This window comes from Aythya ferina, assembly GCF_964211825.1.
Source record: "Aythya ferina genome assembly, chromosome: 13".
Classification (NCBI taxonomy): Eukaryota; Metazoa; Chordata; class Aves; order Anseriformes; family Anatidae; genus Aythya; species Aythya ferina.
The window spans coordinates 5335163-5356129 of record NC_140311.1 but is presented as its reverse complement, the minus strand read 5'-3'; the positions used below and the strand labels follow the sequence as shown (position 1 = coordinate 5356129).

General features: G+C 33.5%; 1 protein-coding gene across 4 annotated transcripts in view; it reads left to right on the top strand.

Annotated features, from left to right (window-relative positions):
- The first annotated feature begins 877 nt into the window (after nt 1-877).
- LOC311444168 (uncharacterized protein) overlaps nt 878-20967 on the top strand; it is a 384485-nt gene continuing 364395 nt past the window's right edge. For 3 of the 4 annotated variants that reach the window (XR_014697676.1, XR_014697677.1, XM_084535132.1), the window contains exons 1-2: nt 878-1122; nt 2733-2793. Coding sequence is in view for 1 of the 4 variants with exons in the window: in XM_084535132.1 (XP_084391258.1) it covers nt 1065-1122; nt 2733-2793 (119 nt within the window). In the remaining 3 variants the exon portion in view is untranslated. Of the gene's footprint in view, nt 1123-2732; nt 2794-5044; nt 5746-20967 lie in introns of those variants that run through there. The other variant, XR_014697678.1, reaches the window with a different exon arrangement.

The window sequence follows — 20967 nt, the reverse complement described above, 5'->3', positions numbered from 1 at the left end:
ATGAGACAAAATATTTGGAATTTGGCAGTGTGGTATTGAACATTAAAAGTTTTTATAAAAGCTGCTCAAATAATTTGAATTGTTTCTTGAGTGTTAGTTTTTATCCCTTATGTTCATTCTCATTAACAATTTTGGAAGTCTGTCTTGTTACTCAGAATTTGTGAAGTTTTGACATATTTCTGAATTTTCTGGGGAACACTTTAATTGTTTTTCCTGATGTTATATAGCAAATGTAGAATGTATGGCTGAACAAAGTGTCTACCTGAAGTGTTCAACAATTGGTCTGCAGTGGAGATTAAGGTAGATGGTCTGTAGGTAGGGCAGCTGTTGATTGAACTGTATGTCTTTTCTTCCTGACTTTAGCGCTACTAAAGATTTCCAAGACCAGAATAATTCTCCCAACTTCTGCTGATTGTTTCACTGTTTAGATTAAATTGTGGTTTCCCCTTCACTTACTTTGTATTTCATGATATATTTCCTGTATTAAGTCTTCACTTATATTGTGTGTTTTCTAGAAAGACTTAATACAATACCTTCCTCTATATTATGTAATGTTTTGCAAAACATGGATCCAACATTTTGACAGAAATTAACTATCTACTTTTTTTTTTTTTTTCTTAGAGGGTTGTTTGTCTACTTAACAGGCCTTTATAAAAAAGAAAAAGAAAAGGGAAGGGAAGGGGAGGGGAGGGGAGGGGAGGGGAGGGGAGGGGAGGAAAGGAAAGGAAAGGAAAGGAAAGGAAAGGAAAGGAAAGGAAAGGAAAGGAAAGGAAAGGAAAGGAAAGGAAAGGAAAGGAAAGGAAAGGAAAGGAAAGGAAAGGAAAGGAAAGGAAAGGAAAGGAAAGGAAAGGAAAGGAAAGGAAAGGAAAGGAAAGGAAAGGAAAGGAAAGGAAAGGAAAGGAAAGGAAAGGAAAGGAAAGGAAAGGAAAGGAATCATCACAGCACAAAGCTCTTTCTCTTACCAATATGAGCTATTGGAACAGTTGTAATTATTGTAATATTCTTGTGATTATGTATCCATCTGTCTGTGTTACCCTTTTTCCTTAACCTAACTCTCCGTAGTGATGCCTGCTGCCAGGTTAAGTGTGGTAGAAGCACTGACACAAGACAAGAGTACAAAAGGTTAGTGGCATTGCCCTTTTAGTAACCTTCCTGTTTACTGTCTACTCTGAGAGGACCTTTAAATAGCAGAGTTAAAATGTTAGTGACAGTAACCACCTAACCCTCATTAGCACTGCTGGTATGTTTCATGATTGATGGTTCCAGAATGTTTATACTGTTTTTTTCTGCCAAGAATAGAGTACTGCTAATAGAAGTAAGCAAATAGATTTAAATACTAACCCATTTAGTATACTTTGTGCACTTGTATTAAAATTTCTTGAATGCATTGCTGCTGGAGGTTGCAATATTTTATCAAAGTAGTTGCAAAGGAAGTTGTTTCTCTTTTCAGCAAAAACAACATACAGATGTGCCAGTCCATACTGAACCTCTGCACTGCAGATAGGAAAGATGCACCCATCTACAATACTCAAATCTTTTTATTGCATAAAGTTCTATAAAGTATAGTAGGCAACTCAGTTCTCTAGAGAATAAGGTGCTCAGGATGAGAGATAATTGTACAGGTAAGAGGTTGTCATTATGGCTATTTGCAAATACCAGATAATTCTATATCCCTGTAGTTTGTTGCAAAAAGTGTTAGTGGAAAAAATGTAGTATAGACTTATGGATGAATTGATACCATTAGTTCATGTTCATTATTATCTAGCAACCTGGAGAGAAAAATTACAATCTCCATTACAGCACCATTTGGTATTTTCTAACGCAGCTAAAAATTACTGTTGTTTTGGTGTCTCTTGGTATAAGTGCAACAGTTAACACAGCACATGGTGTGTTTCCTTCTGTGCAGTCAACTTTTTGTTCCTTGGAAAAGGGTATTCTTTGAAGTTGTTTTATCTAAAAATTTGAAGCAGCCTCCTATGAAACCACCTGTTATACCTAGTGTAGCTGGCATACCTAACAACCAGTGTTACATAATTTGGCACTGATGTCCTTGTTTGAGGAATGCAAATTCTCCTTATCAAATGAGATGTAGAATTAAAATTGTAGGCTCAGATTTGTGCTTATAAGGAACAGTGTTCATAGACTATGAAATGTCTATGAATACAACAGCATCCTACCCCTGCCTGCTAGTAACTTACAAGTTTAATATGGAATGATTAATATGCACGTCAGGAAACCTATATTTGAAGGAGAAAGGATGAGTGAAGATCAATAATTACAACTGGCTTCATTGGAATATTTATTCCAATCAGAAAATTATTTATTTTTAACTATTTATTTTTAGCTGATACTTATTCTCAGGATTTTGAGTCCTTCAAAAATAAAAGAAATGAAGTTCATGAGTTTTTGTAGCATCCATTCTGCTGCAAACCCCAAGTGAATTCTAGGTGGGTATTCATATTCCTTACCCTGGGTTTCTGGGCACAGAAAATGGCTTCTCTGGACCCATTTTTAGCATTTGGAGTCAGCTTGCAAATGTGATATTTGGAGATGTGCTAAAAGTCTAGGGGGTATGCAGAAGAAATATGTTGCCTCTTGCCCGAAGAGCCCTTAATCAGAACAAGAAAATTTGGAGAATTCTCATAAACTACTTCTCCTCCTCAAACAATTCTAAAACTCAAGTGAACTTTTAGAACAAATGTACTTTGTATCTTTTTTCTCTGTTTCTACAGGCAGAAGGATTGCATGGTTCAGCATACTCCTTTGTTCTCTAGCCAGGGAGACAGTAAGCAAGTAAGTGACTTTTTTTAACATGGTGGTTGCTACAAGTGAATCCTGTCTGGAATGTCATTTTACTGATGTCTAACAGAAATTTAGGCTATATTCAGTGTCTATCAGCTTCCAAGTATATGTGCTTTGTTTTAAATGATCAACAATACTTTAATGCATAAGAAAGTTAAGTGTTCCTGAAAGTGATTAAAATGTAGAGCTTGTGAAAAATTTGATATATAATTTTGAAGGGAAGTACTGTACCATTGCCCTGAGTTTCATAAAAGCTAGTTTCCATGGTCTTTTGATTCTGTTTTAACACCTCTCTATTTTAAATATCCACCTATTTATTATGTTTTATATATACACATAGATATTTTGAATGTCTACTTTCTTTCTTACATTGAGTAAGAAAGAAAGAAATTAGCACTTTGTGCTAATTGTAATCTTAAAGGATGACCTAACCAGACTTGTCTAGTTTACTGCAAGAAAAAGGTAGAATAACTTCTTCACGTCTGTCACTTCTGTTTATGAAAGGCTATTTCTAAATGGCTATATCTGTAGCTTCTTGCAAGTAAATAATCTGGTTCCAGATGCCAAACTAGCACTGACATGTAACAGCACCATTGTAATATTTCCCAGAGTTCATACTGATATAGCTGTTGCAACATAAGAATGATTTGGAAAAAAGGTGGATCCCAGACAAATATTACCAACATTATAAGTTATTTAATTTGCATTAATTTTCTCTGCTGAGCAATGTATAAATATTCATGGTATTATCAGTATAGTTTATGTTTTGAGACCCTACCAGAGATAAGAGAGAAATTTGACATAAATATTTTAACTTTTTAAACTACATAATTAATTGATTCCCTGATGGTAGTCACAGTGACATTAGTAGAAGAAAATATTTTATAACAAAAAGTTTTATTTGTGTGAATAATCTCTTGTACTTTTGAATATATTTATCATATAAGTATTTGTGAACCCAGTGGAACTGTTCCTTTGTAGGTGTTTCCTTTGTGTGTGTGTGTATTTTTTTTGTTTTGTTTTGTTTTAAATCAACATTGTATAATTCTGGCTAGGCTTTGAAAAATAATACATGAATTCTTAATTAAGTTGTCATTGTCACTGGTGTGTATTGTTGAGGAATATTCAAATAATATCCGTGTGACATACTTTGGAAAGAAGCAATGTAGCAAGGGAAAGTTGTAGAAGTAAAATGTATAGTTAACCCTCAATGAAGAGTGGAAGTGGTATTAAGTTTAGTCTCGTAGGCAGCAGCTATTGAAGTCAATGTGAAACTGTAAGGGCTTATCTTTGTCATTGGGTGGGGATATGCCTCTCCATATTAGCTTTGAACCTGAAAGTACAGGAAGGCCTGGTAAAAAATATTCTAATCTGAGCAAGTGCCAGTCATGCAATTTTTTTGATCAATTTCTTTAAGAATATTTTGTATTTTAAATTATTCAAATTTATAAACATTTGAACTATTTGAACTATTCAATTTTAAACTTTTATTATTATTATTATTATTAATATAAATGTTGGAGAAATTCAGTACAGCCATTCAGTTCCCAAGTTCTGGTTTTGAAGAAAGTGCCATTTTATGCCAAAAGAGGTTATCAGCATGTTCCCTATTTGTCTTACAGTCAAGAGTTCGCATCCATATCTACTTATGAAGTAGATATGCTTTCCTAATGGAACAGCTTTCCTAATGGAAAAAGTCTTCACTTAATCTTTGATATTTTGCAGTAAAGCTTCTGCTATGGCAGTGGATGATTAACATCGAATTACAATGTCCTTACTAGCTATCACTTCAGGTCTTTTTGCAAAATCTTAAATTGCCTTGTCTTAAGGAAAGTCTTTTCAGTCTTCTAATTCATTTGTGTCTGTGTGTGTGTGCACATATCTAATAAAAGTACTAATAGCTGTTTGTATAGCACAATTGACATTAAAATTTGGAAACTAACTTCTGCCATTTTACATTCTGCCATTTACAGGATCTTACATTTTTATGTGTCATGCAGAGTTTTCCAGAATACTAACTAGTTTTGTTATTGATATGTATAATACGTTATTTGGTATGTGTAATAAAGCTTTGATTCCTTGTATGCCTCACCAACCACCAGAGATAATGTTTGTGTTTGAAATCCATGATCAATTTAACTAAGCATTGTGAATGTGGTGGTTTTTTGTTGTAGTTGTTTGTTTGTTTGTTTGTTTTAATAAAAATTGCTGAAATAGCTACATTTGATGAAATATTTAACAGAAATGGTGTCATATCAAGAATGTCCCAAGTGGAATATTCAATAAGCTGGAGACACAGCAACACCTCATAAACTCTGGATTGGAGGATTTAACCATTTCTGAATTGCAAAGAGAAACATAGGAAAAAAAAAAACACTATGAACTTCAAAAACAATTTGCAGATTAGGACTAAACACTGTGGGCCTTGGTACTTCAGGAAAGATGATGAGCTTTTCTTACTGTACAGAGGAAAAAAGAGACATACAGTGTCTTAGAAAGCATGCTAAAAGTTAAAGCTAGGCTGTTGAAAACCTTTGTTCTTTACTCACTGTCATTTGAGTTAGTTGTGACTTTTTGTCCTGAAACCTGTGTAAATAAATAAACCTTTATTATTATTATTATTATTATTATTATTATTATTATTATTATTATTATTATTGTCTGTCAGAAGTGATGTAGCTTTCAAAACAGCAAGAATCTGAATTGCTTTTATTTCTATATAATCTTGAAAGCAAGTAATTTCTGTGATAGTTTCATAGTTAAAATTGTGTGGAGTTATTGGTATCAAGAAACTGTCAATTTAGAATTACAAACAATTTTGGATTCTGCTGTTAACTTGTGAAATGACTGCTAGTTAGGTTTTTTGAAGATTGCTTCCATTGTTTACCTTTTATTGTTAAGAAATTTCTTATCAGTTTTCTTGGAATTTTAATAGCTTTACTTATTGTGATTTTAATGACTTGGCAACACTTTCAGACACATTTTGTATTTGACATCTGGGTTTCACAGTAATCAGTACACAAGAAATATCTGGGCAGATAAAAAGAATCTCATCACATTTAAGCTTCCAAATAGTCTTGCTTTACATAAGCATATTGCAAACATATTAGAAACCTTACAGGAAGTTTGCTGAGGTAAGACACTATTCCTTGCCAAGAAACGCTTGATATTTTATAATTACAATGAAAAGCTTGGTAGTGTCACATTGTGCAAGACATTTTGTCATCATCCTAGTCATTACCATTAATGTGTTGCTGAATGCCAAATAAAATATAAAGCTTTAGCTCTAACTGGTTTCAATCTGACATATTTTTTTGCACAGTATAAATAAATTTTGTATTATTGTTGTATCTGTGCTCAACAATCCATTAAAGCCAGTCAGTAACAACAGTGCCATTTGGCTTCCTTTTTCCTTTAAGGAACTGAACAGTAATTTCTTCTGCCACCTTAATGTTGTGAATACTTTCCCCTGAGCTTTGGGAGAAACAGTTTATTATTACAATAATTGGGTATTCTGTGACAACTTCCTATAATTTCTTTATTAATTATGTTTCTTAATATAGAAGAAGCAACATCTTTGTGCATTTGAATTCTGTTGTCCTGACAAAGCTAATTGCTTCTCAAGAGATACCATCCTGGGATGTGCTGGGAGTGTGAAAAAGAATAACTGCTGACTTTACTAACTTTTTTCCAAGCCATTTAATATTTTTCATAAAATTAGCCCTGGTGTTCATAGATTAACAGATCTACTAATAGTATTATGCCTTAACGTCTGAAAACTGAAAACATAACATACAACATATTCAAAGGGTGCTTACTTTTTGCACTGAGAAGTTTAGTAAGTACAACGTTCACAAGTGCTTCAACCTTCATAAATGCTTAAAGAAATTTCCAATAGAAATTTGATCACATAAGTTTATGGATCCGTGTTTTACTTGAATAATAGGGTAATCTACCAAAATGATTTTTTTGGATTATTTTGCTTGTAATCAGATTCTTTCTAAAGAGATATTTTAATTCATTAGTATCATCCACTTCATTAACTCAAAATCTAATGAGAGGGAAAAGAGAAACACACCTCACCTGTGTCTGTGTATATACATATGGAATGAAGTTTTTGTTGTTACTCCAAATAATGCTTTAGAAGTCTAATAGTCCAAATGATCTAGTTGCTAGAGAAAAGCTCTTTAACAATATGTTAAAGGACTTATACAAAATCTTCTTACTGTCTATCCCTTTTCTCTGAGAGGACTGCCATGTTCAACGTGTGTGTCTCCTTGCATTGGGGTCTGTGTGTGTGTGTACATTTCCTTTTCAGTTCCTTTCTCCTTTGTTCCTAGCTGCAGTTTAAATGGGCTTGGTGTTGTAGGCAGCAGGTACACAGGCTTGCCCACAAGCCATAACTAGTGTCCACTAGCATGAGCTACACCAGGCCAGCCAGCAGTCACAAGGCCACCAGACAAGTGTTTTGACAGTTGAAAGAAGCAAAATGCAGCATAGTCTTGAGACCAAACTTTCATGTCCAATGTTGTATATTTTATTTTCACATAAAATGCCCATTGTATCTACCAATTCATACTCATTTTCAAATATTGCCTCGTGTTAATTGTAAAATAGTTGCTTGCATCTGATACTGCAGCTATGCAAAAATAAGTTGCAGTATGTTTTACTTAAAGTTATGATTTGACTTCAGCCCATCTCTGAGCTGGTTGGACTAGATGATTTCCAGGGCCCCTTACTACATCTGCTTCTGTAATTTGTGATGCCCTTGAGAGTCCTGAAGTCTGTAGATTGTTGAAGTAGGAAATTACTATTCCAGCTTCATGTAGCTGACTTGGTTGTGTTGGCAGCCAGAGCTGAAGGTCTGGCCATTCCTGATCCAAGCCTTTTATTCACCTTTTGATTTGTACTAAGAAAAATCTAGAACATAAGAACAGTCATAACGTCCGAGACTAAAGGTCAGTCTAGCTACTGTCATGTCTCTAGCCCTGTGCAAATGAGAAAGAAGGAGGATGAAACATGTAAATCTTCCTTCACATTTTCTTCCAGCCTGCAATTATTTTCAGCACAAAGATCATGAGCTAAATGCGTTTTTTTTTTGGTTTGTTTGTTTGTACTGTCTTGACCTAGATTTTTTTCTGCTATGAACTTCACTTACTTGACACATTCTGCTATTAGAAGAAAAGATATACCCACTGAGCATGAATTAAAATAAAAGGGTATTTTATTTTGTAAGTTACAAGAACTCAGATACCAGTAATGCCATTGGAGGTCTATCTCTTCTCACATTAGGAAAGTACACAGAGACAAGTAACTTAATGGCATTGCTGTTTATCAGTACAAATGTTTATCTGTGTTTTGTAGGTAGGTGAAGTTAAAAAGATGCCTTTAGGACTCCACAGTTCAATTGCAAAAATAGCCTCTGTTAGTATATTGATATGAAAGCCAGCTAAGGGGGTGGGTTTTGTCCTTGCTTTGAAGTGTGAGGGCAGACAGAATACGGATATGTTAATCACTCACATTTCTCTGATTGCCCTCAACAGACTAGGCCTTTTTTTTTTTTTTTTTTTTTTTTTTCTGGATTGCAGTCAGATTTGGGAAGAAAGAAAAAAAAAAAGAAAAATCTTCATTTATTAAATTACAATTTTATAAAGCTAATTTTTCATGCTTCATTATGATTTTCAAGATAATTTTTTTTTTTTCATTGTAATTGATCTGCATAGGAATTAAAACAATCTTGTACTGAGTTCTTGCATTAAAATACTTATGTCTCATAGAAATATTCTTTAGAGCTCTTCTTCAGGGAAACAAAACTTATGAGGAATTTATTAAGCATGAACTGTTTATAGGGCACAGGCTGACAGTACATAGCTGTTAATACTAGAAAAATTGCCATGATGCTATAGTTTAGTAAAGTTGATAGAGAGGTCTATAGCCTTAAAATTGCTAGTGGAATAAAAGTTTATATTAGTAGCTTCTTAACTTTCTTAATAGCTACAATGCCATCTGCTTTATTCAGCGTTCTCTTGATTGTTTTAAAGTAGCTAGCACATATATATTCTAGCGAAGAAATTAAAAATATCTTGCTTTCAAACAATTTAAAGAAGGACAAATACTAGAACATGACAGCACATGGTAATCTCAAGATATTTAAAAGTATTATTCTGTTTTTGACAATTATATCAGTCTATGATTGGCTTTTGAGATGTGAAGAGCAGAATGAACATCTGCAATTCTATTGAAAGATTTTGACTAAAGATTTCAACATTACTTAACTGTAACTCTGATCTCGTAAACTTTGGAGTGATTGTTTTCACTGTAGGCTTTGTGACATATTTCTAAGCATAAACATTTAAATTCTGTATCCCTCCAGGTGTTTATCTCTTTACATATTTATATATTTTTATATATTTATATATTCCTTTGTTGTAGAAATATCACAGAGTAGAAATAATACTTGGAATGCTTATCAGACCAGCTTTTCTCCCACTGTTAGTATTGCTTGTACAGTTTACATTTTGTTTTTTGTTGATAATTTCTACATCTTTCTTGGAGAAATTTAGACCAAGATATTAAAGAATTAGACCAAAACAGAGAGACATTGTGTGATCTCAGTTTTGTCAAGGGATTCCCAGTGTCTGCATACATTCCCAGTCTGCATACTTCTCAGTTTTGAAGTGAAGAAGCTATAGCTGTAATACAATTACCTAACTTTATACAGGTGCATAATCTTAAGTAGGCCCAAATATACAATAGCTGAGTTTTCTTTTTTAATTTCACAAACAAGTTAAATATTTTTAAATATTTCTGTCTAGGTGTTATGACTAGTGATTTCTTTGATAAACAAGGTATGACTGAATTGCTTAAATACATATATTTTCTCTTAATTTCTTGAACCAATGAAAACTGGTTAATGGTTCCATAGTTTTACTTATCTAAGAAAATCATTTGTGACAGAATATGTGCACATCAGTATTAGATGTTTCTCCTTGCATTTTTATTTAATTTTATAATTTAAAATGTTATTAGCTACTAAAAACTTACTCTCTGCTGTTGTTTACAGTTCATTAGAGCTGTGGATCACTTAGGCATCCATTTACTGCAGTGATAGGTCACACGAAACTAGAGATTTAATGTTTTGTGTTGTCATTTTTACCCATGTCAGAAGTGACATTACATTATTAAAATAGTTGCTTAATTCTTTTTCTTTTTCTTTTTTTTTAAATAGATTATTTTTTTTTATGAGACAAGCAATCTGAAACCCTTATTCTCTTTGATAAGCACTTGGCTTTTTAAGTTGGGCTTTTTCTTTTTGCTTTGTGCAGCTTGGCTTATTTTAATTATACATACTTGTATATTGAGCATTGAATATCAGACGTTGCCTTTGTTGTTTCCAATGGTTTTCAATACTAACAATAACAAAAAAAATCCTGCATTGTAACAAACAAACAAACAAACAAACAAACAAAAACAATTATTTCATTTTTGTTATACAAGGAAATCTAGTTTAAAATTGTAAAGTGTTATGGAAAGTATTATGTAAAATATTATGAAAGTATCATGAAAGTATTCTCTTTTCATGGTAGATCATATTTAAGTAATCCAGAAAACAAACAAACAAACAAACAAACAAAAGAAAAACAGAGTAGCATGATGCAGTGGCAGAGATTCCTATCTATAACATCTCACAACTCAACTTAATGAAGGAAACCTATACAGTTATTTGCAGACTGCTGGGGTGTGAGCTATTGGTAACAAGAAGCAGATGTTTGTCTAGATCAGATTTTGGTGTTTGTAACCTGTCTGATCATAGCATTGCGATTTCCGTGGTAGCTGTGCATTATATCACTGCTGTAGCTCTGTTTGTGTGTCAGCCATATAACTTATGCTCACCTGTTTTTGATTCAAACAAAACCAAGGCTGCTGCCTTGGTGTAACTCTAAGTCTAGTGAAAGGTTAGTTTCTGAAGCTTATCTGTGGATCTCAGTGGAAAGTCTTTTCATAGACTGCTCCAGAATAAACGTTTGCAGTGCAAATATTCCCTTACATGTTAGGTAGTTATACCAAGCCATGACTGTGGGCTGTTTCTTATCTGGAGCACTTGTACAATGACAGCAGCATGCTCTTATGTTTTCTTATTTTATTTTTTTATTTTCTTTATTACATGCTCTTTCATTTGATAATGATCCATTCTAGTTACCATGGTCAAGTATTGCTTATGGAAAGCATCAAGGCCATATTGTTAGCAGGACTAAAATGCAACTTGCCCATTTGGTATGTACAGAAACAGTTGTTATGACATGTTAGGGCACAAATATTTTTTTGACCTTATAAAGCAATTTTATGGTCTACACTTTTATAGTGGAGACTTTGGATCATAACAAGCTATGAAACTATGTAAAGAACAAGACAACCTATCTTGGATTTTAGATGAGAAGGATGAGGTGCATAATTAAGATTTATTTTATTTTTTTAGCATTGACACTTTTTGCTGTAAGACACTGTTTACGCATTTCTGTTCTAAAAGTTTCCTTTTCAAAGCAAATATTTCAATTCTAAGCAATGAAAAAAAAACAACCTCAGAAATGTAGAAAAAATATTTTCCATAAACTTTCTATTTGATGAGTTCATCTCAAGGCAGGAGAAGTTGAGACATGGTCTCAAGCTGACTGGTCTAAGCCTGCCCATGCTGTTTACCTGTCAGCTTGGCATGAGTTTGCCTCTGCCTGTAAGTGTTCTCAAAGACATTGTTTGAGAGTAGACTGAGAAAAGCAGTGGTCAAGGGGCAGTTTCTGTAGTCTTAGCCTTAAAATTCTTGGGGGGAGAAAGCGACCCCATATATATAGAGCTGAGTACTCACTGTTTGTCCAAATAATGCTTTAGAATCTAATAATCCAAATGATCTAATTAATAGAGAAAAGCCCTTTAACAGTGCAGATGCAGTTGTTACACAAAAACGTCCTAGTATTTTCACCTTTTCACCTGTGATGACAAGCCTGCAGTAAGCAGTGTGGACAAGGCAATGCTGTTTTGTTTGAAGTGGAAAAGAGTTTAGTAATATAAATGCAAGGTAGCAATTTAAATGCAAGAGTTGCGATGGTACTTCTCCTCAACAAATGAATTACGGCCTTTGTATCTACTTTGACTATCTTCATCCAGAAAGAAAAACAGAAAAACAGGGAAATGGTGCTGGAAAAGGACATTGGGCAACGCCAGAAAAAGAAAATGGAGAGGAGGGAAAGAGGAAAAGGGGACTGGGACTACTGCACCAGACTTGGTACTGACATCACACATTGATTAAAAAAACAGTAGTGCCACACAGAAATGTGAGATGAATTAGTAATTTCATTGTAGTTACCAATTTGAGGAAAAAGTACCAGAACCTCTCATTTCTTCAGGTAGAAAGATTTGCTTAGGTGAAATGAATGTTTAAGGAGACACATAGTCCTTGCTGAAAATTAACTTTCTTAAAAAGCTGACATAAGAGTTCAATTAAAATAAGCATCAAGAGAGTAAAACTTCTCACTTCTCTTGAATATTTCTTTATTATATACATAATGGAGCTGAGGTACATGTCATGCTTCTTAGCCATGAGATTGCAGAGAGGCTGGCACTCTCTGCAATACCTAATAACATCTCTCAGTGGTGTGAAAATGAAATTCACTCTTAATCCTTAGAGTCTAGTTTACTGAACAGAAACACCCCAAAGTGTTATATAAATCATTTGGGGATGGATACAGTGGTCATATCCATTATTTCTTACCATTGTCCTGAAACATTTTGTAGAAACAAGCATTGAGATAGCAAGGAAAGGAAAAAAAAAAAAAAAAAAAAAAGTGGAGTAAGAAAATGATTGTGTGATAGTATTCAATCAAATCTTGAAGCAGGTGCACCTAAAATGTTTCTGAGAGCACCCCAGAGAAGACAGGAAGGCTGAAATGCTAAGGTCTCTGCTGAAATGCTATCTAGAACATGGAACTTCTAAGTGATGCAAAGTAAACGTGATGAAGTTTGATATGACACAAATAAAGAATGATTAAAAGCTTTTACAAATATAGCAATCAAATATCAGGGAAAAAAATCAGTCAAACTCCAGCTGGCCACTGCATGTCTCTGCCTGCTTCTACATCTATCAAAATTGAATCATCTGTCCTTCTTGTTATTATCCCTTCATTTGGTGAAATGTGGAGTTTTAGTGGTGCTTTCTGCTTTCAAAAGGCATCAACCCCAGATTTTGTAGCAGCAAGTTTTTAACCAATATATTTAAGCACTTAAATGTAGTTTTACTTTTAAGAAGTAAAGAATCCTTGAGATGTCTTTGCTTTCTGAAGCTGTAATAACCATCCAAATGTAATTGTACTTTAAAAGCTTATTTACACAAGACAGACCACTGCTAATGACATTTGCATGGAAATTTCCCAAATGAATATTTAAAAATACAAAATGGGAATAAAGTACAGTGTGTTGTATGTACTGGCACAAGCATTTCTATATACAGATATATGAATTTTGTTGAACTCAGCACAACTGACAGATCTCTTAGGGAAACACCGAACAGCTTGTTCCACATACAGATGTCCCTTTGGCATCTTATTATAAAGACTTCAAAACACACTGTTTTACTGGCAATAAAGCAGCAATATTGTCTTAATAGAATCTGAAAGAATAACTAAGCACTTCAAATGCCTGAAATAAAGAGGTAATTGAAGTTGCTTTGGGTTTAAGCCTGAATAATTTCTTACTTCATAATATCTCAGGTGATTGTTTATGTCTAATGAAAGGCAATAAAATAAGAGCACATTACTGATTGAGAATATGAACATTTGCTTGTATCTATAGCATATTTCATTGATACACATTACTTTAATGGAAGAAACGACTTATTTAAATTATATCTCATTATGCTCGGTACGTGGTACTAACTCACTTGTGCAGACACTTTCCTTAAATTTTGCAAAAATTTTGATATTTGTTGCAGGAAAAAAGCTAAAGTTTGTATTCAGGGTTTTCTTGTTAAAGTGGGATCACTGAAATTGTTAGGATTATTTATGTCAAATACTCAAAACTCTAGAGTTAGGCTTCTTTTCTGATATTTTAAAAATAAGGGTGATTTATTTTTTCTGATCTGAGCATTGTAGTCGTTATGTTTAAGATTCAGATAGGTGCAGACCCTTTGAGTGTACCAAGGAAGGAAGGCCGTTCCCACCCCAATCCAAGAACAGAGAGATGGTGTTTAAAGAAAAGCAGTGAGTGTGAATAAGCAGCTTGGTTTTCAACATTAAGGACCAATTTTATGGCTTTAGATGTTTTGGTATTGTGCTTGGATTGCTGAAAACTGACTTTCATAGAGGTTATAGTGCCATAATAGCTCCAGATAAAACTATTCCTATGTGACTCACTTGTATCCTGTAGGAAGTCAGTATTCCTCATCATACTAAGTCACGTAACACTCCAGTCCAGCAAATGGCCACTGTGACTGTATTCTTTTAGCATTATAACTGTTGTGCATAACAAGTCCAGTTGAGAAAACAGGTAAGCAGTATAGGATAGTCTGTGCATAACTGGTTAATTTGATTACTAAAAGTTATAAAGAATGGTAGTAATTGGCTGTTCTTTATTCTTTTTATGTTCAATCTCAAAGATACTATTTTCTGAAATAAAAAAAAAAAAGCACTTCTGATGGTAGCTTAAACACCAAAAGGAAGACAAAACAAAACAAAACAACAACAACAACAACAACAAAAAAACAACAAAGAAAAAGAAAACAAACAAAACAAAACAAAACAAAAAACACCCACCACTATCAAAACCAACCAACCAATCCCTTCCCCCTCCCCAAAAAAAACCAACAAACCAACCAGCCAAACAAACAAAACTAAAAGAATATGAACCTATTAGAATTATTAGTGAGACCAGTGCAGCCCCCAGGATATGGCGAGCATCACCCCATTGATTAGCAGAGCATAAGTCTTCTGGAAACCAGAGTATTTTAAAGTGTTTTTTAATCTTAAATGTAAATGTAGGTATTCTCCAAGAACTTAAAACAGTATGCATTCCCCCCCCCACCACCAAAAAAGAAAAAAAAAAAGTAAAACACATTTTATCACTCATATCCACATCTCCACACCTCTGTGCAGTACATTTTGTCATTGAATTCTGTCCAAAGAAGTGGTTGTAACATGGAGTTCAAAGTTTTATGGTGGTTAGTCAAATTAAATCAAATACTTAGCTTTGTCTACACTGATAATTAAACATATATTTTTTTGAACAGCAGTCATTATTTGTAAAATTTCACTAAAATGAACCAAGAATTCTTAAAGGAAAGTTCATCTGAACACTGTAAGAGCATTTGCCATGTTCTGTATTAGCCACCCAGTGTCAACATTTTGAACCAAAAAAAAACCAACCTCATTATAATGGGTTTCAAGCTCTTTGAGCTTCTGCCTGAACAGAAGATCATAAAATAGTTAAAAGGCTGTAGAGGTAATTTCTGGCAAAAGAGTATTTGTAGCTGCCCAAAGTCAGAATTCTGCTCATAATTTCAACAGGAAATTGTTTCTATAACGTCATCTTTCAAGGAATACAGAGCCACTTGGAGACATCCTGTTGGCTTGTACAGTACAGTGAATCAAAGGTTGGACAGGAGTCCATAAAAGTTGCTTTGCACAGCATGTTAAATTTTACCATGTTCTCAAAGTGAAAGAAGAAAAGAGTACGCTCAAGGGGAAGCTCTGCCTCTGCTATGAAGTGTGTCACGGGTTCAAGATGTAGTACAAATTACATCTATCTTGTGCATTAGTAGAGTACCAAACCGACATTTAAGCAGAGTTTTTCTTTATTTTGTAATTGTAGTGAAAGCCTCAGCTTGGACTTTAACAGGTGCATAAATATGTGCTTCCACACAGGATGCCTGCCCCAGTTTTGAAATGGTTTGGGGAGGTTCCAGCTCTGTGTCCACAAGCTCAATTTTTTGGGGAGGCAATGAGCTAGCAGTGTCTGCTTGCTGACTGACTACAGGACAGGTATCTGTATGCAGAGTGGATTTGTAGTATGGATTGAATGTGCGTACTCAGAGAATAGGTCACATAATACGGTTTAGAAATAGCTACTGTAGAAGAGATTATCATTAGAAGTTATAAAAATATCCTATTTGAATGGCGTCTGCATCTTCTATTATTGTAATTGTTGAATAAATATAGTTTTGACACCTTTATTGCAGCTGTTCATGGCATGTTATTTCTATTCTAGATAGTCTGGGATGAAGTAACAAAAGAAAAATGTATTCTCAACTCTCAAAAACATAGTCTTAAAACCAAAAGCTTGTTTCTCCCTTAACTTTACTTGCTGGCTACGGTCTTTATTATTGAAGTTGATCTTATTAGCGTTTTTCAGTTCAGTTTAAGCACAACAGAGCACTGAATAAAAGCAAAATGAGTAATGACAGTGGATTTTTTAGACTTTGACTAATCCTACCATGCAGAATTTTTTTTTAGATTTATTTAGCAGGCAATGTTTTGTGACCATAAAACCCAGAAAAATAGTGAAAAAGCTGAAATTCTGGTCAAAATTGTGTTTTTGATGACTGCCTGAAGTCATGCTCTTCACACAGCATGGAGATGAACATCACTGAATCATTCAATCAGAAGTTCCTGTTGGACACCAATTGAAGAAACTGCCATTGGGGCCATCTCTTTTTGCCTATTTATCCCTTGTTGAAGATGTATTTTTAGCAAAACTTGAGATATGAAGATATTAATAATGGTTCTAATTCTGAATTGAGAGGCATTGACTCCCAGATGGGCTCAGGCTTAGCTCTTTAATGTTTGCAACTATCTTACCCATTCCAAAAGTAGAATGTAGGTTCTTTAGTATGCAGAAATGTATATATAGATGTTAAGGTATAGAGAATGGCATTTTTTCTGACCATTATTGTGCAATTTAAAAAAAAATAAAATATCAAAGTACTAAATATATTCTTTATTTTAAGAAAGTAGAAAGGAGAGGAGCAATTTCATTAGGATTTATAAGCATTAATTCATTCATAGGAACATGGTGTGACTTCATTTGAATATCTGAATGTTAATTGCATTGACATTGTTATTAAAGCCATTATCACCTGTTTTTGATTGTGGCTTATCAACTGCAATGAAGTACTATGGCATAAAAATTTATAGAATTATATTTATAAAATCATGATCAGATTGATCACTATAAAAAAGAAAACAGATTTATTTACAAATACTAATTTTAATTAGTACATATTTGGTGAGAAATAAATCAGCAATTATTGTTAATAATATGTGATCTTGCCTATAATCTGACTGTGTATATACACAACTGTACGTAGCCAGAAGGTTTTACTAGAGAACACAAATAATGTTTTAAGTATTGGTTTTGAAGAATAATTTATTATTTACCCATTAGGGAGAGTTATTGGTCTGTCTTAACACACTGAAAATCTAATTTTCTTTTTTAAAAAAATATATTATTCCCCCTAGCCAAGAAGGACTACATCATTAACCCCAAAAGAATGGTAATAAACAAAAATGGTTTAAAAGCTTTATTAAGTTCAATTAATTGGTTGTAGCAGACTAATTCTGTCATGCTTTGCTAGACAGTGTATTGTAAGTAATTTTGATGATCTCCAATTGAGTGGAGCAAACAAGCCTGCACACTAAAGCAAAAATTGAATTGTCTTGATAATTACAAAAGCCATTGGCCTGTTTGGTATTTGTGATAAATGGGTTAATTAGCTACTTTTTTTTTTTTCCAGTACATCTAGGCTTTCAATGCAGTAGAACAATGGTAATATATTTTACTGTGTAAACTAGTATAGTCAAAATCCTATTGTCCTGATTTGTTCAGGATAAAAACGTTTAGATCTACTTGATTTAATATTAGAGATCTGTGACTGTGAACATGGTTTTTATTATCTTATGTTTGTTTACATAATTTTTGAAACTTGCTTTCATGCAAGTTATGCAAGTTATGCATTGTTCAGTCTTTTCTCGGATGTTAAAGCAAATTTTGTCCCGTTTCAAAGGGCCCATCAAAATCACGCCTAAGCATCTACTGATGCTATAGAGTACTCTACGTGAAAAGGAATTTCTAGTAACCTGCTCATTAACCTGGTGGATGAATAGTAAGAAATTATCTGTAATTATAGTCATGTAAGCTTCTGTTTAAATTTTGTTATTATTGAACCTGAGATGATTTAAAGAGTTTTGAAGCTACAAACCCACTTCCTTCAGGTCTGATTGGAGAAAATCTGTAGCTCTGTCCTTGAGAAGAAATTGTCAGGCTATCAAGTACTTACAAAGTAGTTTCTTTTACTGTAGTAAGTGGACTGTACAGGAAATATACACTTCCTGTAATACGTGGACTGTACTTCAAAACATTTAGAAGCATATGCTATATACTCACCAAAATATATAGTAAAAGAAATGTTTTTGAAGTTGTTTATAATCTGATATTTTTATTTGAGTAAATTCTTTATCCTTAGCTGAAATTATAAGTTCCACTAATAATAAAACTTGTCATGAAATTATTTTAAAAGCTCCTGTAAAGCTATTAATTAAATGTCTTTATATTTAGCCACTCTTTCAGGTATTGGATCATATGGATGTATGTTAAAGATAAATACATCCATTTTTATACACTTGGAATCTTTCTTTAGTGCATGGTAAAAGCTAAATTCTGATCTTGATCAGATTGTGTAATTATGTTTGAAAACAGCCCTCCCAAATGTTGTATATTAATGATAATAGTTTTTTTGTTTGTTTGTTTTGTTTTGTTTTGTTTTGTTTCAAATAAGTGTTTACATTCAGGAGGAATTTATTATTGGCTATTTACATCATAAGGAATTTATTACCAGAACATCTAAAAATCACAATTAAAAACCTTTATTATCACTTAAAAGTTCAGCAACAATGAACTTCCAGTACACAAAAATCCTAAAAATCCTAACTTACAGCAACATTTGTGCATATACTAAAAAATTCTGAGCGTCTGTGGTGGATTAGATGAAATGTCTGTGTATTTTAATATCCTGTCTCCTTGGACTTCCTAACGAGAGATTTTTGGGGAAAAGTTATGGATCAGAAATTCCTGGAAAAAAACAAAACAAAACAAAACAAAAAAACATATATATATATAATGACACAGCATATACGGAGATATAGTCTTCATTAAGGTTAAAGTTACCAAAGATGGCTTAGTTGATCTAACAAGTCCTCACCTTGAAAAGACACAGTTCTGCCTTTCCCTCTGCTACTCTTCCTTTGTGTATGCTGCTGACTGTGCATTTGTGTTTCACTCTTGCAATGACTCTGTTTTTCAAACCCTTCCCAGAGCCAGTTCAGATCACTCATTTGGAAGCTATTTAACTTTTATTTTATTTTATTTTATTTTATTTTATTTTATTTTATTTTATTTTATTTTATTTATTTATTTATTTATTTATTTTTTATTTTATTTTATTTATTCAGATTAGTCTTCCTGGATAAATGAACAGCATAAAAGATATGCAGTTCATACCTGGATAAAAGAGCTGCAAGTCTGTTAACAATGACCAAAATGTCACCTGTTGTGATTTGTTTATTATTTCTTTGAGACCTAAAATAAGAAGGCAGTTTGAACTTGGGTAAGAATGTGTCTCTGGTTCTGCTACTCGTTTGGAACTGACCTGTTGAGCTTACTCTCTCCCACTTTATTCTCCTGGGAATGGGGACTGCATGCATGGTTTCTTAGTGTATGTTAACTCTGGTACAGTAGGGCCTGGAGGCATTAATCTGATGTACCTGACTGCTTGATTTTAGCAGTGACTGCAGAAAGTTTAGCATTATAATTACAGTCAGCAACCATATTATATATATATATATATAAAATAAATAACATTGTCTTTTTTTTTTATTTTTAGGTGAATTGTATTTTAAGAAAATTAAAAACAAAAACCCATAACCCTCCAACAACCACCCTTCTCCCCTCCTCTGAAATGTGTGCCTTCATTTTGTTTAATAGCATTTTTGAAAGAGAATTTCCAGACACACTGATCCTCTAAGAAATCTAATTACTTCTTTCTCCTTTACAACTTTGGAAGGATTATTCAAATATTTTATAGTGCTAACAGCATACAGCACTTTAATCCTACTGTTTGTAGATTGTCATTCTTCTGGGTTCTTTCTGCTTGCAGTCTCCTATCAAGTAGTACAGGCACATCCATGGTAATCTCAAAATCCAGGAAAGTGCTATCTGGCAATCAATGTCTGCCTGCCCCCTCTATTTATTTTTCACTCCTTGCATATTTTAAAATAAGAGAACTGGACTCAAAATCTCTTCTCTAGCACAGTAGAAACTGATTAAAACACACACACACAGAAAACAAAAAACATAATTGGTCTGTGCTTCTTACTCCTGAGCTTGTCAATGCCATCTCTTCTCATGATCTGCTTTCTGATAACTGCGGAGGATTCACCTGTTTGCTTTCAGAGAGGCATCTTGCCCTGAAGAAAGTATTTACTGAGTAAAATAAGATTCCAAGCTCCTAGACAAAAGGAAAAAGGATACAAGCACATATCTCCAAGTAGTAGAGCCTGTCTCAGATCCTAAATTTCTGTGTAAGACACTGAAGTACAAGTGCTGTGAATTTGCAAGAGCAGTAAGTCTCTTTTTTCTGCTTAATCCCAGATGTCTGAAAGAAAGGTGAGATCAGTGCTGGTATGTGCATGTTGAATGTGGTTCTTACCATGTCTAGTGTAGGCAATGCAATCTATTTGGATGTAGTTGCTTGATTATGTAGGCATATCAGAGATTTTAGGACAGTACTTCTGTCAAGCTTCCAAAATATTTGTAAAATGAGTTCTTCTCAGAATGTTCTTTAGCCCTATCCAGTTGTTGCTTTTCATTTTAAATAGAAATCAAGAATTTTGTGAATAGACTAACATGTATGTCACTGTTAATATTAAGTATGCAAATTGCATATATTTCAGCATAAAAAATCCAAAACATTGAAACCATTTGTAAGAACATAAAACAACTGAAAAAAAGATTCATGAAAATATCGATACATCTAAAAGAAAAAAAAAAAAAGATTTTTTTCTTCTTTAAGGAGATGGAGAAACTGCTATATATCAAGGATGCTATTACATCTGTGCAGATGGCAGAATG